Below are 25,045 nucleotides of genomic sequence, written 5' to 3' on the forward strand. Positions count from 1 at the left end.
ACATGAATCCTTTGAGAGGCATTTAGAAGTTGGAGTACTAAGTAAGGATAAGATATATGGATGAACATTGTTTTGATTCTTATGATAGACAAAAACACTGCTGTGAATATTCAAAAGAGTCTCCTAAGGACAAACCAGTTCTGTTTTACTGAATTTCTGGACACATATTCCAATAAGTAGGCCAAGCCACATTTGCCTGAATGTCCATTGAAAATACCTTATAAAGAAAAAGGAATAGTGTAATACAGAGGTATGGTACAAGTAGAACCAAATTTGTCTTCTAATGAATATCTTGAACTGGGAAATACAAGTATGTGTAACTGTCTGTCTAAAAGAGCTGTTCTGTCTTTATCCTTCCATTTGTCTGTCTCCAAGACCAAGGAGAAGAAATCAAGAAAGGAATCCAACTCAAGTCTAGAATGATTTGGTTGGCTAGACTGCTTCAGGTCCAGGAAAATTAAGCTTTGTTCTGGGTTTCATTTGGATTATATTTTATATTTTGTAGATGTATATTTTTAAATAAGAAATGTTATTTCTGGGACTTCATGTTTGTCTATCCTTCCATATGTATCTTCTTGTAGGGTTCACACACCTCTATTGTACAATAGTTGAAAAGGTATCTAAAACCCACCAAGGAGATTGTGAGCATAGAAACATCCCTGTGATATCAATTATCACTTCTTAAATATACATAATTTCAGATGAACTGACGTTTGTGTTACGGATATTTAAAGACACAAATCCCACACATCTTATTCCTGAATATTTATCTGTTTCCATTGAGTGTTTACATTTACATAAGTGCATGGTAAGTAGCCCTTCACCCTCACCAGAGGACTGCACTAATTGACACGTCAGCTGATCTGATTACCATAATCATATTGTACCTGATGCAATAGCTTGAGGCAGAGTCAACAAACTCCCTGGCCACTCAGGTGTGTCAGGCATAGCAGTGGATGTCCACAGGTGGAATACATGAATTGTGACAAAGCAAATATAAATATGTACTTTGAAGTAATTCACTACAGTCATTACAATATACCGCTCCAGTGTTTGAATAAAGATGTCTAGCCACTAATTGTGGATGAAATGTTCATTATTATCAATTATGTCCAGTTCATATTCAGCTGATATCATAAATACCGTATTCGACGTAATAAGCGTCCGGGCTGTCTCAAAATTAGAAATAGGGTGCTCTTATTAGAATATAATTTTGGTGAGTAAAAAAATAAAAGAGTTGAAAGATCATGAATTTCATGGTTAATGCTGACAGCCTGAAATGATACAAAAGAAAAATATGTGCGTATCATACATATATTTTCCAGAATTTAAATGCTTATAATTAAGGGTGCATATAACACACGAGTGCATATTATACACGAATAAATAAGTCTTGGGTACATTGATCGATCGGAAGGGGTACTAATTGGGAGTGTTCACTCGCCAATATCTCGCCAAATATCGCAGTGGGCGCTTATTACGTCGAATACAGTACATTGATTTACTGTACAATGTTAAGTACAGGCATGATACAGAAGACCATGCAATCAGCATTTTAACAGATTTTGACCTAAAACCATATCACACTTCATATGCCATAAACATCTGAGACTTGAACGCAGGAACAGATTATGGCCTAGATGTATTCCTGAATCTATCAAGTTTGGCGAAACAGTATGTGTCTTTGTCATGATAAAGAAAGTTAACCGATGGGATCCCACACAAATTTCTGTGGTCACTGAAGCCCATCCACAGACTTACATCCTTCACATACAGTCACAGTTAGGTGAGATTACACAACCAAGGGTCAGTGAACTTTCCGTCTGTAGACCAGCCATCAAATGCAGCATGGCCATTACTTATTGTCCCATCTACAGGTAGGGCATAGAAAGCCCCTTCTTTGAAGCTTGGATTTCCTGCTCATCTTTGGAGGGCATGTGATAAACTTGGCCCCCTGCTGGCAATGAAACAGGTGTGAGCCACAACACTTAATTAAATTGTTCTCCACCTAATCCCCATGATGCAATGTCAGCCAATAGCACTGTAATGTGCTGAATTTACTACACTTTCATTGCTTAAGTTAAACCAAGGGTTCAAATTCATCTTCCTACAGAAGACTCTTGGTTAATTGGAAATTTATGTTGAAGTTGAGGCAGCACATTGTCCTGTCTAGAATCTCATTTACAGCCAATTGTGTTTAATCTGTTATATGTTCTTTCATCTTATATGTGTGTGACTCTATACATCTTGTTTCTTTGTCTTCTTGGGGAAGTTACGGTGTGTGCTCTTGTTTCATTACATCACACAAGTATACATAAACTTTTTTACACAATAGAAATATTCATAAACTTAAAACACTATTTGTAAATAATAGTTATTAACAATATCCTCATATGTCAAGTTATTTTTCAATTACATCAGCTACTTATATACATTATTCAGTCCTTTTTAACCTAAGAATAATATTAATCAGTTTCTCCACACTGACTTTTCAGAATGAACCATTTGACTCCTACTGGGAATATAAGACTGAAGCATGAATGCGATACACACATGCCTATCACTTGTGTATGAACAAAGACAAACCTGAACATTGTCAGTAATAGCTCTGTGAAGTAAATGTAACACGCAATTCAAACCTCAGTGTCTGGGAAAGAAATGAAGTTGGGCCAGATGGACTTAGCTTTGAAGAAAAGATTACAACCATGTGTCTAAATAATTGTTACTCATTACATACAAAACACATGACATCAATGCTCAAATAACCATTAAGATTGATCATTGATTTGTATCAAACTCTACAAACAGTCTTCTGACCATGCAATGGGATTGAAAGGGTTAAACCCACTCTGCAATACAATGAAGCCCACACAGAAAGATGCAATGTTATTTTGAAGTGATCATTACCTATTCAAGTCGACAAAAGCAGAATAAATCATTAGATGCAATGCCTCATAAAAAGCAATCAGGTAATGTTAGGGCTAGTACTGTGTGGTCTATGACCAAAGCCCTTGACTACAGTCCCATGTTTTTGTGACCAATAGCCTTAGGCATTCTGATCCAAACTTACAACATGTGTTACATAACACTTATTGCAACTCTGTAGGTTATTAGGTTAATTAGAACAGTAAAGGTTGTCGACCTTTCATGACGTCATGTGACACCATAGCTAAACTGACGTAGAGAAAGTGACAACTTACGCTTAGTGATATAGTTGCATTGCATTACCATTGCTAATATTATATATCCCCACTGGAGTTCTACAGGGTTATGCAACGCCTCTGTTGCTATTCTTAGTTAGCTTATCTATACTGTCTTGGAGCATGGAATGGTTAACTGTCTGAGCTTGAGTGTCTAAGCCACCGAGAGGGTGAAATCACTTCTCCAAATGGCATTCAACTAGCATGCTTGTCATATCTATCAATTAACATCTTTAACTTTATTTAACATCCAACTTTAGCCTCTTCCTAATTTAGACAGATGATACAATTCTGTATGCATTGCTCAATACTTAGCATGGTTAAGATCAAAATAACTGCAATGAGTGACTCAAACTATATTCCATTGCTCACACTGCTGGACAAGTAAGATGCAATAATGTACAACTATAGGAATCAGAAAACACTTTGTCCATATATGTTATCTAATGTAATATATGCAAAAGTAAATTGTGAAAGTATATTTCTTGCTTTTTTAAAGAAACTTAAAATGAATCAATTTTAGTTCATGAGAAAGCAAGAATTCTGCAAATGAAAAGTGTTAGGATTTATGCTAAATCCATTCCACACTGTCTGCACAAGTTGAATTGTTTCTCATGTACTTGTTTCAATTAATGACCAACAACCAAATGCAAGATCATAATAATTTCAATTGGATTCTCCTCTGATAAAATCTTCAGAATCATTTTTTAATCAACAAATTCTCAACATTTAAATATCTACATCCAACCAATCCTAAAAATAAAATCTTAATTTAGAAATTTTTAACTAATTCTAATTTATTCTAAAAAAATCAATTTGTAAGAGTACTCAAAACCAACAGAAGCATAAATGTCCATTTTTTACAATATTGACACAAGAATGAAACGTAAAATTCAATTTTCATTAAATTTATAAATTTGAAATCTCACCAGCAAATTGTCCTGGGAAGGCACCAGCAAGAGCTGCATAGGGGAATGCTGCTGGACTGGCAGCAGAGGTAGAACAATAATAATCCATATTTGACATATCCATATTGCAAGTCAGTTGACTGTCATCCCAACCTTGCAGGGCAGTGTCACAAATGAGACTAATCCAGTAGGGGACAAGCTTCCACTTTTACTTCTAGTGACCAGAGAGAGCCCTATTGTCCAACCTCAACCTGTTTGCCGCTGTTCCAAATGGCTTCGGACAAACCACTGACCATACTGCCCCAGGCAATTAAAGATAAATTTAGAAACGGGCCAACACATAATCAGGCCCATGGCAGGGGGAAGGGCCCGATGATGTAACAGCCGTGACATTAATCTCATTCAAGGCCCTGGAAAGTTGGAGGAATGGTGGACGGACGCTATCTATAAATATGCTGACAAGAGTCAGGAGCACATATTGATAAAGATGGACATGGCTTCAAATGTTCGGATGGGCAAGTATTACCTCATTGGCTTCATGAGACAAAGGGTGTCAAAACTTTCCTGAAATAACTTTATGAAAGTTAAGAATTATATTACAAATTGAACATGGTATTAGTAGTTGTCAACCTTTAGCACCTGTGTAATAACTGAGTTTAATTTCCATAAATATATCCCAGTTACTCATGCTTGGACCCCTACTACAGACAATGGTAGAGTCTGCATGGTCAAGCTGACCAGTGGTGATTACAGGAAGAGGTTTGAACAGCTGAAGAATTCTTCTATCTATTGAATCTGTCTGTTCATTACCAGATGTTGGAGGCTTGCATTCCAACACAAATATCTCACTCCCACCCAGTGTAAACACCTTCCATCCATTCTCCATGTCAGGGGCCCGGGCATTCTTATTTCTTAACAATTTTCAACACCTAACATTTACATTCAAAACTTCTTAGGAACCACATCTAATAATTGTTAAAATTCCCTGAAAAGATTAAACGAAACTCCGGGAAGACATGTTATTTGTCTTTTGAATCTGTCTGGTGTTACACCTTCAATTGAACCACGTCTGGTGGAAAGTGGCCATGCTGATTCTTAACATTCAAATATCATAACACTACAAGTATTATTATTAGTATTTCATTCTTAAGTTCATTGTGGGTTCCTAAACAAAACACACCGAACGACACTGCTTTGATGATTAAAACCTGCATACAATACATTATATGACTGATAAAAAAATAATTCTGAAAGTACACTTTTTGCACTGATATCTGTGTTGTAAATTATTTTGTTTCATTTGATTTTGTGAAATTCTTCAAAAATGATTAAAATAGTTGTCTCAAACACTATATAATTCATGCCTATCTCCAAATCAAATATACTTACAGTAAGATTTGTATTTGCTTTTTAAACTCAACAAAAGTCACCGGGAATTTTCTGAGACAAATCAAAATGTCAAATTCAGGAATAAAGCTATAACGTCATTAACAGATCCTAACACACTCATGCTCTGTTTCTCCATATTGTTAGCTTGGTCTATGAAACCATAACATAGAAGAAATGTAGAATCAAAGCTAAACAATCATGCAACAAGATTGAGAATTACATTGTTGCAGTAAATTTATGAGAAACTTCTTCACTAGACATTGCTAGATATGCTAGACAGTAAATTTTATCTTCATGAACACCAATAAAGGGTTACCCTACATTCACAAGTGACCATGGTCATCTGACTACAGAAAATCTTTTCATAGCCATATGAAGAATGTTTCACAAGTAAAACATACTTATTTAACAATGGAAATTCCTTGGCAACCTTCTCTGTGGATAAATAGCAAGGACATACCATGTGGCATGAAACTTCTTCTCACCATCATAACCAAAGTTTCAATAAACTTTAACACAAAACTTCCTTTCAGTTTATATTTTTCTATATTCTCTCACCAGGGGGAGTTATGTTGTTGAGGAAGCTGATGATGTCGTCCAGTATTTGTTGACATCGCTACATTCCAAAGTGACACCATTTGTTTTTCACAGTTGTTTGCATGCACAGAAAGTGATTGCTTTTAACAATAACTGACAGCATTTTGACTAACAACACTTTGCCAATATTCGTGACTGGATTTGCTGGTGTTTTGGATGAAATTAGCAGTGTAGTTCTCAGTAACATGCACGCATGCACACCCGCAAACACACCCAGTCCCCAACACATTCCGTGTATTTTCTAATTAGCACCTTATCAGTTCATCCTCTGCTGAAGAGACAAGGAGAATATCTGGCACTTACTCTGTAAGTGCACCTGTCCCATGTTAAAGGTATTCTTTGGGAGTAGAAACTTCTTATGTTAGAGAGTTTACCTTTACCATTTGTAGACCTGTACATGCTCCATGTCTACATTTTACCTGCCAAAAAGAATTGTTTTACATACCATGCTTACTATTTTGCATTGATGGCTTGAGTAATTGTACAATCATTCTTAAATAGATTTCCCGTTGCAATTTATAATGCTAAATCTTCTGTCACAACTCGTACATAAGTGACGACACCAGATTCATTTTGCGGAATGCAAAGAGATTTTTACATTGGATAGCTACTAAGTCAGGACTTTTTTGTTTTGGTTTACATATTTTGACAGTGATAAATTTGGTCAATAGGTTGAAAATATAAAGAAAAGTAAAATGCATTGTAAAGGGTTTTTAAATCATCTTAAAGTTTCATTTAGATTGGTAGGTGATAAACTTAAAAAAAAATAATCTTGGCCTGGTTTGGGTCCTAATCTAAAATCTGACTTATGGAATGTCAAGACCTCGCTCCAGCATCAAGGACACACTTAGAATAAACAGGTGCATGCTTACTACTATTGCAGTATTGATTTGGAGTAGTAATAATGATTCTCATCGGACAGTTGAAGGTAACCAGTTAGCATTGCTAAAGAAGGGTAAGGAAACATCTCGACACTCCTTTATCAGAAAATCTTAAAGTCCGTTAGTCAAACATTTATCATGGTACTGTAATAAAAACTAAAGAATATGGGAACATCACATTTTTCACATACAAGCAAAGCCAAGAGAACATGATATGCTTCAGCTATGTGGCCTATGCTGTATATGACAATGCAAAACCTTGGTTTACCAGAATTGCAAAACAGTACCAGTACACAGCTGGTATCATACAAAAATCACCTCAGAGAATATAATATCACAATTCCAACAGTTTCAGCTTCCTTCGTTTCTCATCTTAAGACACTAAAATATACCATCTAATCAACAGTATATGGTAATCTGTAATAGATAGGGCACAGGTTGATTTTGTGACAGTTCCACAATGTTATTCTTCTGATTGGGCATGACTAAAAACATGTAAACCTCTAGTGACATCATCCTACTGTCCTCGTTTTGATCCATGCAATTGGGATCAATGACATGCATCAACCAAGTCAGTGAGCCTGACCACCCGATCCCTTTAGTAGCCTCTTACGACAAGCAGAGTCGCCTTTTACAGCAAGCGTGGGTTGCTGAAGACCTATCCTACCCCTGATCTTCACGGGTCTATTGTCCTCGTGCTTAAACTATAATAGTTCAGGGTCAAACTATACTTTATTACACTGCACATTGGGTGAAAGCAAACCTTATTTCTTAACTAAAAGGGTTAAATAAATAGGGATGTTATAATATTCCTATGATTTTATATAATATCTCTAGTATCTTATTTATACAACTTCCATTGATATTGTAACATGCGAATGTCTCTCACTATACATTTATTTTGCATTTGAACACAGTGAGATGAAATGTGGAATGCTGTAAGATCAAACGACAAATGTTTTCTTGACATTTCTGTGAATCAAAGTGACAACCTTCGTACCTGTAGCCCACCCAGTGAGTGTACCACTAGGCTACAGATGCGCTGATAAATCACAATGCTTTAAAGAATGTCTTTTTGAAGAACCTGTACACCAGCAAAATATATTTTATGTTCCTTAAAAGTATGTTTGAAACATAAAATGCTGATAAATGTTCTTTTAAATTTTCTTTTTGGGTGTATAGGTTAGATAAAACACTTACCTTCATGTTTTTATGAGAAATAAAACAGTAATCTTCAGGATAAAACCTCGGCCTCATGCACCTCGGTTTTATCCCTTCAAGTTGGGTTTTAAGTCTCATAAGACCCTCTGACGTGTTTTATCCTTCACATATGTCACTTTCCTCAATCAAATAATTGGCAAGTCTGTTTTAAATTAGCATTCCTGTATATACAGAGACAAACCACTTGTTTGAGATGATAGATGATCTTTACACAAATACATGTGTACTATGTAAACAACATAATCAACCAATCAAATGTTCAACCTGATGTGAACATGTAACAAATGTTATATTTGGGATAACACTTTCTGAGTAAAGTACAGATTCCCGTGATGTTTTGGGTTGAACCCACACTTCCAGAGTGAGGCACCTAATCGCCATCACGTAAAGTCAGCGACCTAACCCACTCAGCCACCAAGGCTTCCACAAAACGAAAGTCAGACAACAGGTAGTCTAGATTATGTACTTTGTCAACATGGCATGAGTGAGTATGGTTGTATGCTACTTTAGGCAAAATTCCGGCAATATCACGCATGGCAGGGGTCACCAGGGTGCCAATGTACAAAGCGATTTAAACGCTAAGGTGATCGTAACTCCCATACCTAAACACAGACTTACGACAGTCATAGCGCTAAGGTGGTTTTGTACAACGTCACCCAGAAATGGGCTTCACACATTGTACCTATGTGGGGAATCGAACCCTGGTCTTCGGCATAATGACAACATGGCATAAAGACAAAAATACAATGCTTTTACTAGCGCTTCAACCAATATTTCATTCTGCCTTTAATATTTGGTGAATTCAAATGTAAATGTGAGCTCAGAGTTCATGTGTTTGGGTGCCAATGACATGGTTAAAATCATCATGGCACTGCAAAATAAATTCCCAGTGTCTGAAAGACATTCCTAAAAATCAAAGAGATTCAATTGAAATACTCTGTGGCAATGTGTTTGATAATATTTAAAAAGCCAACAAAAACACCAAATGCTTAAAAAGTATCAGTACCAGCTTATTATTTTCTTTGGACATGGGTGTTGACATTTTTAATTCTCACTGATGATTTATTAGCACACTTAAATTACTAAATGCACACAAAAAGATCTTTGTCAGAGAATTATTGCACCTTTGAAAAAAACCCAACACATTTCATTCCCCATGGTCGGGTAGCCTAGTGGTTAAATCGTTCGCTCGTCACGCCGAAAACCCAGGTTCGATTCCCGACATTGGTACAATGTATGAAGCCCATTTCTGGTGTCCCCCGCCGTGATATTGCTGGAATATTGCTAAAAGCGGCGTGAAACCAAACTCACTCATTCACTCACTCACTCTATCCCCATAGTTGATTAACTTCTCAGCAATTTCACATTTTTCAGGCATGCCAAAGAAGACATCTATGTTATTATTTTATGGTTATTATTATCATATGAATCATACGACCATACCTCTATAACATGGGAGGTTTATAATGAGTATATCCAATAGTTAATTTATGTATTGTATTGGGACATAAATCAGGAGTTCTTTATAATGTTGATTCATTTTTGCTGTTGGCATGGCATACCTTTACCATATATGCAGTTTAACAAACACAATTTCACTTCTTGATTTTTTATTAGTATTGAATCAATATGAATTATTACTTTCTGATGCAAACTTAACCATTCTTAGCTTCATAACATAATGTTTATTTAACCTGCACACAAAGCAATAATTGTAATGGAATAACAAATATACAAATTCCATCATGTTGTGGAATTTGAAATATTTTATACACTCACACACAATATGGGTACACCGGTATGTATTGGGCTGTAACACTCTGCCATGAGGTGTGCATGCCTCTCACTTTCATGTGACCCTAGCATGTCTGAAAGATGGCCCTGATAACAGGTCACACAGATAACAGGGCCTTCATCAAAACGAGTCAGTTTTAAATAAGGCCAGTAAACAACACTTCTTATCAGGACCAGGATTAAAGACAGCATTATCTGGAGATGTGTCTCCCATAAAACAGACAAGGTGACAAAAGTGACGGCAAGACATGGCTGAACATGACAAAGCACCAGTAAAATCTATTATTACACACCTGTGATGTAACATGTTGATGTGCAAGAATAGTTCTAGCACTGGCTATTAAAAAACTGTTAAAAACCAATGAGTTAGAACACACTACTTCACTACTTGAGCAGTTCAATTATGGCATAGGGTCCCTATGGGATCATTCTTCAGGCAGCTGTAAATTTTGGGTAAAGAACAATGTGTTTTCAAATGTCATAAACACAGTGGAACAATAACTCACTTATTTGTCCTGTACATGGAGCATTATCCCATGTAAACATCAATTATAAGAATTTATGTCCCAATCTTAAGCTACTCAGATGTGACACTGAAAATGACTGCCTTGTTATGGTGCACAGGATATTTATTCATCAGCAAACTTCATGTAAACTCAGTTTGTTCTCTAAAATGACGACTGACTGAGTATGGTTTTACGCCACTTTTAGCAATATTCCAGCAATATCACGGCGGGGGACACCAGAAATGGGCTTCACACATTGTACCCACGTCGGGAATCGAAACCGGGTCTTCGGCGTGACGAGCGAACGCTTTAACCACAAGGCTACCCGACCGCCCCCGGAAATTACAAGACAATTTGAGTATAAAGACAGGTCATATGTCAAGGCAAGTCTTGCTTGGTGGTCATCGATCAGGGTATTTGTCATGACATACATACAGACATATCATGACTAATGCAAGTTGTAGATACTCCGTGATCAACCATACCAGGTATGATACCATATATCAGTAAATTAATCAGAGCATCACACTTCAGCTCAACCAAGACAAATCCATATTCACATTATTGTCAAGCACCTTATACAAATTATATCAGCAAACTATAAAGCTTGTTTGTTTGTTGTTTAATGCCACACTCGGCAATATTCCAACTATATGATGGCGGTCTGCAAATAATCGAGTTTGGACCAGACAATCCAGTGATTGATATCATGAACATCAATCCAAGCAATTGGGATACGATGACATGCATCAACGAAGTCAGCTAACCTGACCACCCGATCCCTTTAGTTGCCTCTTATGACAAGAAAATTCACCTTTTATTGCAAGCATGGGTTGCTGAAGACATTATTCTCACCCAAATCATCACGGTGTCAGAAGGCTATAACGTTTAGGGATTATTCCTGTACTGATACCAACATGACGGTAAAGTACACAAATTAATCATGTAATTAAACTGTCGGGCTTGTTTTTTATCTGGACTTATGTTTGTAACTTATTTCATTAAATTTTATTCCTTTTAATATTGTTTTAATTAATTTCGGCCAAATAATGTGTGAAGTGATCGGAACATCGCACAACTCACAGTTATTAACAGCAACCACGGTCAGATTATGGCTATTGACGCCTTGAAACGAACTTCAGTTGACAGAGAATGGATACATATATCATAAATGCCATACTTTGACTCGTTAAAAGTCATATTTGTTATAGTTTGACGATTCTATGTCAACACGTAGTTCTCACGATAACGTGCGCGGGAGCCTGGACGGTGACTGGTCGAACTGGTTCCATGTGAAAAATAATAACCAGCAATAGCGATCAGCTGCTTCGCTTAGGGTTATTATTATTTTAAATATATTTAGTAAAAGCTGCAACTAAAATAACAAGATATTGGAATATATTATTCCTGATAAAAAAATAGTTTCAGATAAAATTTTTGCCGATCCTTGCATTAAAATCCTGTAAATATATATCATTGGGTGTGTCTTAACCGAATCACTGGTAGATTCCAAGAAAAGCGTGTGTACAGCTGATTGCTGTTCCGGCTTAGTTTACAAGAAAATACACAAAGTAATCTTAATCCCTGGATGTAAAACAATTCCTAGCAGAACAAAAAATACAATTTTAATACATGTCTGGTGATTTTTAATCTCAAATTTCAAATTTTGTCCTGACCAAGTTTCTCATCACCCTTTTGGAATTCACTGAAGGGATACGCTGTAATGTTTTTCTGTGCATAATATTCGATTTTTTTTTTCAAAAATACTGAATCCGCTAGAGGGGTGTGTGCTCGAGCTAGCTCATACTATTTACTCTAACACTACTCACAATGGCAATACACTACAGTACTATCAATTGCTAACACCAGCCATGAGGTCAAGGTACACATAACGACTTACTGTCTGACATTTGCATCATCCCCATACTGGGGTCCATCATAGCTTCTGGTGACATCATTGATGGTGACACCATCGGAGGTGATGTCAAACTGGTTCTGGCTTGGACATGTCTTCTCTCTGAGCCTCTCCTCATGGCTACAGGTTTGGCCATCATGTTCTGTGAGGTGTGGTCTGAGTTGGACAAGCCAGGTATTCCTTGTAACTCCTTTGGATCATCAGGACTCCCTGGGATCGTCAGAAAAGTCATGAGAATTCATTCATTACTCACATACAGGACTTATCTGTACAACATTCTTTCAAAAGTTTAACTTTATTTTTTCATTAAGCGAGTGAGGGAGTTGGGTTTAATGCCCATTTGAACAGAATTTCATGTTGTGTTAGTAAGGGTATACCGATGAAAAACCAAGAAATCATAACAAGAATGAATCCATGATTTAAACTCTGACAATGTGACTCTGGTACACCTAAGGGATGCAACTCTGCACAGTGAGTTGCAAGCTTTATACGCCAGGCTCTATGTAGGAAACAACAAATATGGTCCATGTACATGAGCAAGAAACTTGGGACAACAACAATGATTGTTGCTCTTTATGTATATCTCATTGGTCAGTACCTGGCGTGCAAAAACTCATAAAAGTTGTGATGATTTTTGATGATGATTTCACTATGCTGTATTCTTGGCCATAATCCTGAGTGTCTGCTGGCAGGCCAAACAATAGCAGTTTATCAAAAATAGTGTTTGTTTGTTTGTTGTTTAATGCCACACTCGGCAATATTCCAGCTATATGACGGCGGCCTGTAAGTAATTCAGTCTGTACCAGACAATCCAGTGACTGACGATATGACCAACAATGAGTGATACAGAGTTTCCAACTGCCACATTGAAAAATATTTCCGTTATATCATAGCTTGCCGGTGAGAATCCCAGAGTGACACAGGTCACAGACAGTTGACATTGGCAAATGAAGGAGCATTATTGTGGCTAATCTATATTCAATCCCACTAAGACCAGATCCTGGCAGATAAGGATCCAAAACAAATTACTAAAAAATTTCAATTATAATGATCATTCAGTCACTAGTGAGTGAGTGAGTGAGTTGGGTTTAACGCCTTTTTTAACAGTATTCCAGTCATATCACGGAGTGTCAGCTAAATGTGGGAGGAAAGCCCTAAGTGATGCAGGTCTAGGACGATTACCACTTCGGTGAAACCCACGAGCACGGGTATGGTGCTGACAAACCATAGGTTTTTGGCGAGCCCAAGGGATGCAATTCTGCACAGCGAATCGCGGCGCCTTAGATGACTGGGCCACCTGTGGCCCCCTTCAGTCACTAGTATACTACTTGGTAAGGATGGTACAGCAGAATTGTCTCCCATGGGGACATGAATAATTCAGTTGGCATTGGTATTCGTAACTTTATTTTCTATACGACATGAGCCAATAGTATTGTGCCTGAAAGTTAATCTTGTCACTGTGGTACTGAGGCATCACCTGGAGGTGTAGGTGGCAGATTCTTCTCTGGCTTCAGGGGATAGTTCATTGCCATCTGATCAAACATGCTTCCACTGGCGCAAGACATCGCTGTTGCTGCCAGTGCGTTGAGGCCCGAGAAGTCCAGGGAACTGGAGGCATGGGCCATGGACTGCAGTCCCATCGCCATGGCTGCCGCAGCCATGTCCATGCTGCCATGGTGACCATACTCATTGTAGAAGCCAGGGCCTGACTTTCCATGAGGTGCATCTGGAAAGGAAAAGTCTTGCATTAATAATTGCAAACCAAAGAAGTGAAATTAAATTGTCTTTGAGCATGAAATGTTGTTTTTGCTCTTTGATGATGTTTTAAATGTACCACACACATACAGACAGTATAAGGAGTTGGTTATTATGAGCAGGTCCTAATTTTCGATATCAAAACTTAACATTTGCATACAACCAATACAACCAGATTTTCTATACAGATGAGTCCTGATGCATCACAATCGCTACAAAATATTAAAAGTCTACATAAGGAGAACACGTAACATGCAAATAGAATGTGAAATACAATTATCTGATGGACTGTAATGACTCAAATTCACAATATATTTCGGTTATGGCTCATATATTTACATCGATGATGGAGCATCTTAACATGCATCTGGAAAGGAAAGGTTCTGCACAATAATTACTACCCAAAAAGTGAATTTCAGTTTCTTTGGATACATGGTGACAGGACCTTCCGGTTTCAACCGTTTAGCATGCTGAGAAGATGATTATTGAAATTGATGATAACCATGATAATCGAATTGATCTTTTTCAGCTTAAAATGTTTTCTTTGTTCTGTGATGTTCATAGTAAAGTAATTAACTACACTACAGTTGATGATGTTGAGCAAAAATTGTCAGATCCTAACTTTACATGCCCATGTTCCACAAACTACAACATCCATCTTAAAAAATACATAAAAAGACATGCAACAAAGGCTTAAAAAAGACTTGGCATGTATAATACAAACATTGCATCCCATCCTTCATTGATCCAGTACAAGTCTATATATAACATATCAGGAGAACAGGTGACATCAAAAGCTATTTTCTGATGGATTGTAAAAGACTTAACTTACTACATATTTTAATTGCGTATCTTAAATTTGTATTGATGGTGAAACATGACATCACATGCCACATGTCCTGTTGTTATGTAGCGTGTTGTGTATGATGATGTTGTCCTACTACGGAGATGTGTATCAGATCTTCACAAAGTGTATCAGTACACCCCTAGTTAGACATTAGAACATCTAATCAGCTGGCATGGAGAAAAGATGAACATTTAACAATTCTACCAACAACTTATTGAGCCATCATGATCTACGCCTCTTCTGATTACAGGCCACACTGTACCATATCATCTATCTGTCATCAAATACCAGGTCTCGGGCCTCTAACAATAACATCACACACCTTCTAATTCCCCCATGAGGTCAAAGCCAACATGTGGACATTCACCTCACAGCCGATCCAATAGCTATGTTGCCCACAACTTCTCAGACATGTCCTTTGTCTTCCCCCTCCTCCAACTTCACTCACACCGTCTCTACACTCCTAAACACCCCTTCTCTACACACCTAAACATCCCCTTTTCACACCGTTGTAAGATCTAAAACCCATAATTTACATTCTAGCTTTGCTCATGGGGACAACACAAGCGAGGGAGGTTCGTCCTCATCCATGCATGAAATCTAGTGATCATGGTCATTCAATTAAACTATCACCTGCTGATAATTTTGTGAGTGTATCAGTCAAATCTTTCTGCAGTGTTCAATCCTACTTTCTACCTTTTATTTGAGTCAAACAATAGTTTCCGTGCCCCCATAAAAATCAAAGCAAACAGGCCTTTAATCCAGACACGTGCCTCGGACCTTTCGAAAGGAGTCTCAGGTGTGGTGGAATTTCTATTGGAACATTATGAATATTTCCTCACCTGTTAGTTGAAGCACGTATATTGTGATACCTTGTACAAACAATGCACCAAACAAGGATCCAGTAGGGAAATATTAGCATATGCTAAGGCTATTATAGTACAAGTTATGGATGCTGTGAATGTGTCAAACATGCCATCTGCCTATTGAAGTGCCCAATGCCAATTCATGGCACTCCCTGCCAAATAAAGAGCAGATTTTATTATTTGCTGACCATGGCATCTACACACTGGGGTAGAACCTGAGTTATTTTCTACTGAAAGATCATCATTTTGATTCATCTCTTCATGACACTGATGGATAGATGTCTACATGAAGGGCATCCTTCAGAGGGAGCTCTATCATGACTGTCACCAATATTATGATAAATCACCTTATGAAAATATAGGACTGTTTATAAAACAATTAACAAGATAAAATATTTTGTATATTTCTTTACTTCAAAAAGATCAAGTCTGTGATGACTTAAATCTGTGTTTATCAGAATGGTACTTACAGTCCCGAAGTTTACAGTAAGATGTTTTCTCAAATAATTTTCTTATTTATTTACTACTGATAAAATAAATAAATTACCCAGACACCATTTTTTCCTCTTAAAATAACATTATGTCAATCAGGTAAATATATGCATAACAATATTTAGCTTGTGATTGAACAATTGTTCCTATTCCCTACATTGCCATGAATACATCCCATGGTCATTTTGGAATTTCTCAAAAATAAACAATTGTCATTTTTATTTGCTTTTGAACAAATTAAACATGTAGTGTACTCTTCCATGTGGATGATTTCTGACATTTTAGTATTAACATGATGACAAAGAAATACACAATTATGATTTAAACATTTAGACTCATTCATGCCTTAAACAAGAATTGATAAGTGCTCTTCTTTCTGTTTGTTGTTTAACGCTGCACTCAGCAATATTCCAGCTATATGATAGCGGTCAGTAAATAATCGAGTCTGGACCAGACAACCAAGTGATTGACATCATGAGCATTGATCCACGCAATTTGGATATGATGACATGCATCAATCAAATCAGCAAGCCTGACCACCCGATCCCATTAGTCACCTCTTACGACAAGCATAGTTGCCTTTTACGGCAAACATGGGTTGTTTAAGGCCTATTCTACCTGGATCTTAACGGGTCCCTACTCTTTCTGAGTATTCCACAACAAGTATCACTTGTCCTCAACTCCTTTGATGTACACCTGTTCCCCCTTGCCAGTCTTGACCAAGGGGCGCTACAGAGAGGGGGACACATAAATCTGATGATATAGAGTTTAATTCATGTTAATCTAACTGAACTTGATAGGTGGCACACATCTAGAAAAGGATCAGTCGGAAAGTGCCATGTTTGAAACAACACCGGAATTCAGTTTCATTCATCCTGACCATTGAAGATGTTGAAAGAACTAGCCACACTTGGTATATACACCTTGTACATTGGGACAAACGTTGTAATGCTTTCCACGTATTTCCAATCTGTATTTCAAACAGTACACAGCAAACACTGTCCTACTTTTATGAAACTTGACTTCACTTTACTTTAAGGTTTTTGAAGAATACCTCATTCAAGATGTTTAACCTTGTACATGTTTATGACAATTTCCCTAAAATGCAACTAAGGTCACCAAGAGGACCAGATTCAGAAGTTCAACAAACAGTAACCAATCACGTTTCTTGCCTTACAGATTTTCTGAGCAATTTGCCATGAGAAGCAGAATGGAAACTTAAAGTTAAAACATGGAGTCAAACTGACTGAGGTTAAAGTATTAAAAGAAATCAAATAAAAGGATACTAAATATGGTATAAAGAAGCATCGTTTAACTTGCTTAATCAAACATATTGTTTATTTCTTAACTTCAGCAAAATTTAAGGTAGCCTCATTTCAAAAACAGGAAAATGAATCAATCAATTAGTGAGCATAGTGAGGCTATCAGAAATTATTTATTATTTCTTTCATCCATTATTTTTCATCTAATGTTTTAATTTTTGAAACAAATGGTTCAAGGCATATTTGTACATTGATTGTCGACAGATGTGATTGACATGAAGCATGAAGGACTAATATATATACATACAGTTAACCACAAAACTATGAAGGACTTTAATATATATATATATACATATATATATATATATATATATATATATATATATATATATATATATATATATATACATACATACACACACACACACACACATATATATATACAGTAAACTGCGGTAATAATGGACACTCTCATATTGAACTGACAGATATAACAAACTGTTTTTTGGTCCCATCCATTTCCTGTACATATGCTGTATACATGCTTATAATAAACTCAAATTAGTGGTCCCTTTGAGTTAGTTACAACCGTAGTTTACTATATATAGTTTATTTCATTGAGTAAGTGGAGAGTGATATATTTCATCTGTTGGTACTTCAAAAAGGTTCGACAAAGTGTGTAGTTGTGACATGGTGAAAATGAAGACCTGATAACAAATTAACAACAGCCTTCACTAAACATTGGTCATATACTGCAGGTAAATTCGTGATATTTGTGGTAAATTCGTGTCCTTGCTGAGGTGAAGGGTCCAAGTGCGAGCATCTGGCTCCAACCAGGATAATGACCACAAGGACATTGGCCAGCACAATGGGGATGACCCCAACAAATCACTACTTCCTCCACCATGCTGGCCACACTAATGAAGCATTAACAACCTCAGACAGCCTCAATCTTTGTCCCAGACTCAATGGGGTGTGATTAAAACTGTTAAATCAACTGTTACTCTTTCTCCAGAGGTGACACGCGATAATCAATCCATGATTTGTACTGCAGATACTGAAATAGACACTGGCCGTTGTTCACAGCCAAGTGTCACTCTCTCTGAATAGGTGACTGCGTTCATTGCGGTAATGATTACAAGGTAGTCATGTGGCCATTTGTGCAGAGAGTGTGGACCAGGGCATATTTTGGTAACTGCTATTATATGAAGTGAGTCCGATGTTGCTGTTGCAAAGGTGTCATGGTAGTCTCCATATTACAACACTGTTTTAATAAGAGGCCATTAGTTCCAGTGATGGAAGGTCAATATGATATTAGTCTCACTTGTGCTACTAGAGTGTCTCATGAAATTAAATTTCAAATTATATCTAGACTCTTGTAACTGTCAATTCCACCTGCCATGCCACTATTGATGTTATGGTTTATTTGGTTTAAGGATCCAGTGCTCATTTCACATATTTCACAAAAGGGGAAAGACATTTCTCAGCAATGAAAATTACTTCAAAGTAGGTAAAAACAGAAGATGCAAAGAAACTACACACAAACTTGTCTTTCTTTCACCTGACTGACCATAATTTTGGAAAACATCAAAACAGTAGACCTAATCTATATGTGTATTCTAAGTTTGACTTATCTGCGAAGCAAGTGAGTTCAGGGCCCCGTTCCACAGCGCATTCTTTATATTGCTAAAGTGATTGATACTACCATACTTTAACATAAACTTACTGCAGTTAATGTTCTAAACATGACAGCTTTCCCTTGGCTAGATGTACTAAACATGACAGCATTCCCGGGGCTAGATATACTTAACATGACAGCTAGACGTTCCATACATGACAGCATTCTCTGGGTTAGATGTTCTTAACATGACAGCATTCTCTGGGCTAGATGTTCAATACATGACTGCATTCCCTGGGCTAGATGTTCTAAACATGACAGCATTCCCTGGGCTAGATGTTCTAAACATGACAGCATTCCCTGGGCTAGATGTTCTATACATGACGGCATTCCCTGGGCTAGACGTTCTATACATGACAGCATTCCCTGGGCTAGATGTTCTATACATGACAGCATTCCCTGGGCTAGATGTTCTAAACATGACAGCATTCCCTGGGCTAGATGTACTAAACATGACAGCATTCTCTGGGCTAGATGTTCTAAACAAGACAGCATTCTCTGGGCTAGATGTTCTAAACATGACAGCATTCTCTGGGCTAGATTTTCTAAACATGACAGCTTTCCCCTTGGCTAGATGTTCTAAACATGACTGCATTCCCTGGGCTAGATGTTCTAAACATGACAGCTTTCCCCTTGGCTAGATGTTCTAAACCTGACAGCATTCCCTGGGCTAGATGTTCCAAACATGACGGCATTCCCTGGGCTAGATGTTCCATACATGACAGCTTTCCCCTTGGCTAGATGTTCTAAACCTGACAGCATTCTCTAGGCTAGACGTTCCATACATGACAGCATTCCCTGGGCTAGATGTTCTAAACATGTCAGCATTCCCTGGGCTAGATGTACTAAACATGACAGCATTCTCTGGGCTAGATATACTTAACATGACAGCATTCCCTGGGCTAGATGTACTAAACATGACAGCATTCCCTGGGCTAGATTTTCTAAACATGACAGCTTTCCCCTTGGCTAGATGTTCTAAACATGACTGCATTCCCTGGGCTAGATGTTCTAAACATGACAGCTTTCCCCTTGGCTAGATGTTCTAAACCTGACAGCATTCCCTGGGCTAGATGTTCCAAACATGACGGCATTCCCTGGGCTAGATGTTCCATACATGACAGCTTTCCCCTTGGCTAGATGTTCTAAACCTGACAGCATTCTCTAGGCTAGACGTTCCATACATGACAGCATTCCCTGGGCTAGATGTTCTAAACATGTCAGCATTCCCGGGGCTAGATGTACTAAACATGACAGCATTCCCTGGGCTAGATATACTTAACATGACAGCATTCCCCGGGCTAGATGTACTAAACATGACAGCATTCCCTGGGCTAGATGTACTAAACATGACAGCATTCCCTGGGCTAGACGTACTAAACATGACAGCATTCCCTGGGCTAGATGTACTAACAACTGACAATGTAGAACTTGGTCTCCAGAACTAATTCCTTTTTACTTTTCTAGAATTGCAAATAATTGTAATTTATGTGATGACATCAGGTGTTTGATAATGAAATGGATGAGTACACAACAATGTGTGTTGTGTTTGACATCATAAAAAGAAAAAAATCAAGTAATTTATTCTCACGCAAGTTATTTGTAGATTGCAACATGACATTAACAATCAGGTGTTGAGGACACAGTGTTCTCAGTTGGAACTGCACAGAGCTGCAGATAAGCAGCGCATTTGCGTGAAATACCCCCCAAATATTCAAAACCCAATTACTTTCAATTAACTTGCATACAGAAACACATGCATTAAATGAAAAACTCAAATGTATAACGTAAAAGTAAATACCCAATGAAGCTTATTCAGCATGCTCACAAAGGAGCTAATTACTGAAACACAAATACGAGCTAATTTACTCTCAGAGTCTAGCCTACAGTTATATACATCTAAAAAATTATTATTATTTTTTTTTTTAAATCTTAAAATATTCACTCATTTGGGGAGAAAACCCAATAGAGTGATGAATAGATGAGTGAAAAAACAGAACAGTTATATACATCTAAAACAATTTTATTTTTTTTAAATCTTAAAATATTAACTCATTTGGGGGAAAACCCAATTAGAGTGATGAATAGATGAGTTAAAAAATAGAACAGTTATATACATCTGAGACATTATTTCTTTTCTTTTTTAAATCTTTAAATATTCACTCATTTAGGGAAAAACCAAATAGAGTGATGAATAGATGAGTGAAAAATATTGGTTACCAAATGAAAAATGTAATAACCCAATTAAAATAGAAACCCTAGAGTAAAAACTCAATTGCTCAACATGTTATCTGGAGCTCTGACTACAGCACTACAGTATTGGGGTGGTGGAAACTGAGGTAGCTACGGGTAGATTTTATGAGAGCTTCGTCCATCTTTTAAAAAGACTCTAGTGTCAACAGTTTCTACACTAATTTACATAATAATCAGAGATATCAAATATTACGATATGGAATAATTGGATACATGAATTATATGTCATCAAATGTGAATTTGTAGCTTCTTTAGTTTACTGATACACATATTCAACAACATGGAATTTGCTCTTGGTAGGTGGTACAGTGGCTGTGATGAAATGATGGTTTGCACGGATTTTATGAGAGCTTCTTCTGTTTCGCCTCATCTACTTAGGTATGGATTATTTTTGCTTACAATATTGATAGCTGTTTGACCATGTTCACTCTGACAGTGAACTGGTGGTGTAATTGTGTTAGTTTTGTTTGTTGTTTAATGTCGCACTCAGCAATATTCTAGCTATATGACGACGGTCTGCAAATAATCAAGTCTGGACCAGACAATCCAGTGATTGACATCATCCTCAACCAGCCATGTTGGCTTAACGGGACATGACTGTATTATGATGTACCGTTAAGTATTCTGTATGTTATTGACCACAATATCATGAATATTTCAGTTCCCAATAAAGCTTGTACTTGGACATATGATGTAGCCATGGGTGCAGCCCCCAGAGAGATTTTACACACTCATGTCTTCATTTATGGCATCTGCTTGTATATCTTCCCATATCACACAATTTGTTCAGTACCAGTACACGTCCAGACTTTGGGGTTGTGAACACTGTCCTGCTGGTAGGTCTTCCTGAGTTGAAAACAAAGATGGCCAAGGAAATGCATGTTCAGGGAATTATAATATCCCAAATACATATTAATAGCTGACAGAAATCCTTAGACAACTGGACCAGCTAGCGATACTCTCAGTATCACAAAATAAACAAACAAATAACACAAAAATGTATGAATACAAATTATCTTGTTCTATTGAGGGCAAAAAGAATAATGTGTTCACAAATTGTGTCAACAGCCTCACCTGAAGTTTTTGAATCATCTTTAGCTGCCTGATCTGACAGTACTGTGCATTTACAGATATCAAGTCAAATTCCGAAATTGTAAAATCAAACTCTATGTTTATTTCAACACATGCTCATCAAGAAATGGCCATAATTATTACAATGTTGATCATTCATCAATGTTCCTACACCAAACATCTGAAGCAGCATATACAGAATGTATGGACAGCTGTTAATGACAACATTTGAACTGTGAAATCATCTTTCAATCTTTAGAGTAAGAAACTAAAATATTCCAAAACAACTGATTAACCTTTACTGCTTATTCAGCTGTTTGGTCAAAAAGTTTTTAAGACAGCTCAGGACTCATTTTGAACATGACTATTTGACATATTATCACAAGTTCTGACATTATTCAATAGCAGCAGTCATATTGTTTATCATATGCAAGCTTGTGTTATCAAGGCAGTAAACCAATCCAATAAACTTGGTATCATGATCAAATAAATACTACTTTCAAGCTCCATATATCAATGTGATGCCTTCTTTCTCAATAACTTATTGACAAACATTCTCAATATGCTTATGATATGGCTTTTCCAATGTGTCAAACATTGCTACAAGTCATTTAGCACTATATGATACATTGGGCTGTTCACTCAAAGATTGTATTCATACACAGTTTCTAAAACTTCTTCATTGAGGGTTTGTTTGTTGTTTAACGCCTCACTGAGCAATATTCCAGCTATATGACGATGGTCTGTGAATAATTGAGTCTGGACCAGACAATCCAGTGATTGACACCATGAGTATCGATCTCCGCATTTTGGTGAGTGAGTGAGTAAGGTTTTTACGCCACTTTTAGCAATATTCCAGGAATATCACGGTGGGGGACACCAGAAATGGGTTTTCACACATTTTACCCATGTTAGGATTCAAACCACCAGGCTACCCGACTTCCCCCTACGCAGTTGGGATACGATGACATGCATCAACCAAGTCAGCAAGCCTGACCACCCAGTCCTGTTAGTTGCCTCCAACAACCAGCGTAGTCGCCTTTTATGGCAGGCATGGGTTGCTGAAGTCCTATTCTGACCTGGCAGAGGTGTGAAGCTTGGTTGTGTAATCAACCACAGCCTGTCATTTCACCAATAAACACTGACAGTGAGGGTACTAGGGTATATATATACAGTCGTGCCTCGTTTATACGGACACTTGTGTCATTTCACAAATCGTCCGTATAAACGAATTTCCGTATAACTGAAACCAGCTTCTTACTGGAAGAGTTACTTCCCTTCAATTATGCAACTCATGACAGATGACAAAGTCTGTCACGGAAGTTTGAACTGTCACCAATTGTCGATTTTCCTATGGTATGTCCAAAGTCAGTGCCATACTTACAGGCCATACTTACACAACTTTGACCTCTGACCTCCACAGACGCCATATTTATCGAAGGGGATTACATGTACAATAAACAAGCTCCTCTCAAACGTAACTCAGTGTCACTTGGTTAATTGACTTCTCACGAATCAAAGGATTACCACCAGCGGAAGTGTATTGTCTGGATAAGTGAGACAATTTTGTGTGCATTTCAGAGTTTTGTGTATGAAAATGACTGTCCGGTTCCGGAAACTGAATTTCCGGATATACGGGTAAATTTATATAGTAATTATTTCGTTTTGAATGAAAATCGTCCGTGAACCGAGGTTTCCAGATATCTGAAGTCCGTATAAGCGGGGCATGACTGTATATAAAACACCCTTGGAAGATAGACAGTCATAACATCCAAAACTGGCCTCTACAGGATACATGGATGGGCAAGATCAATGAAATTTGCATCACAATACTTTGAAGGCCAATGCGCCACCACCAGTTTTTATGACGTCAAAATGAAATGACATCACTAAAGCGTCTGTCCCTGAAACAGGTTACTTGATTTTCACACTTCACACACCGGTTATTACTGTTAACAAACTGAAAAAGTTGAAGAATGATTTTGGATGATAAACAGAATCTCACCCTCATGTAATGTGACCCAGACAAAATATATTAACACTTGTTGATAAAAGTTTACAACTCCACAGAGTTGTAAAGTTTTATCAACTTGTGTTGAAATAGTTGATATCAAAAGACGGCTGATATTCTCTGTGTATTTCAGCAATTCAGGCCTCGTGGCCTTGAGCATGTTGAGTGCAATGAAGAAAGACTTTAACCCTGCATCAATATATTGAAATTTGAAATGTGATGCAATACAGGACATTGAACACATTGCAGAGATGTACTGCAGTAGAGGTGATAATATGTTCATTTCTTAAAGTTAAAATGTCTAACATGACACAGAAAATATGTCGCACTCTTAAAAATATCATTTTGGCAGTTGCATACATCATCCCTTGTAAGATTAGCCTTTTGTTATGAGGTATG

The 25,045-nt window shown here is 37.3% G+C and overlaps 1 protein-coding gene across 1 annotated transcript in view; it reads right to left on the reverse strand.

Annotated features, from left to right (window-relative positions):
- Positions 1-25,045, reverse strand: part of LOC139463492 (D site-binding protein-like) — a 48,949-nt gene that overhangs the window by 13,293 nt on the left and 10,611 nt on the right. Inside the window, exons 2-3 of the mRNA XM_071244763.1 lie at positions 13,889-14,137; positions 12,397-12,621 (exon numbers count right to left, since the gene is read on the reverse strand). Of these exons, the coding sequence (XP_071100864.1) occupies positions 12,397-12,621; positions 13,889-14,137 (474 nt within the window). The remainder of the gene's footprint in view (positions 1-12,396; positions 12,622-13,888; positions 14,138-25,045) is intronic.

Source organism: Haliotis cracherodii, unplaced genomic scaffold, assembly GCF_022045235.1.
Source record: "Haliotis cracherodii isolate W230 unplaced genomic scaffold, xgHalCrac1.p SCAF_16, whole genome shotgun sequence".
NCBI classification, from domain to species: domain Eukaryota; kingdom Metazoa; phylum Mollusca; class Gastropoda; order Lepetellida; family Haliotidae; genus Haliotis; species Haliotis cracherodii.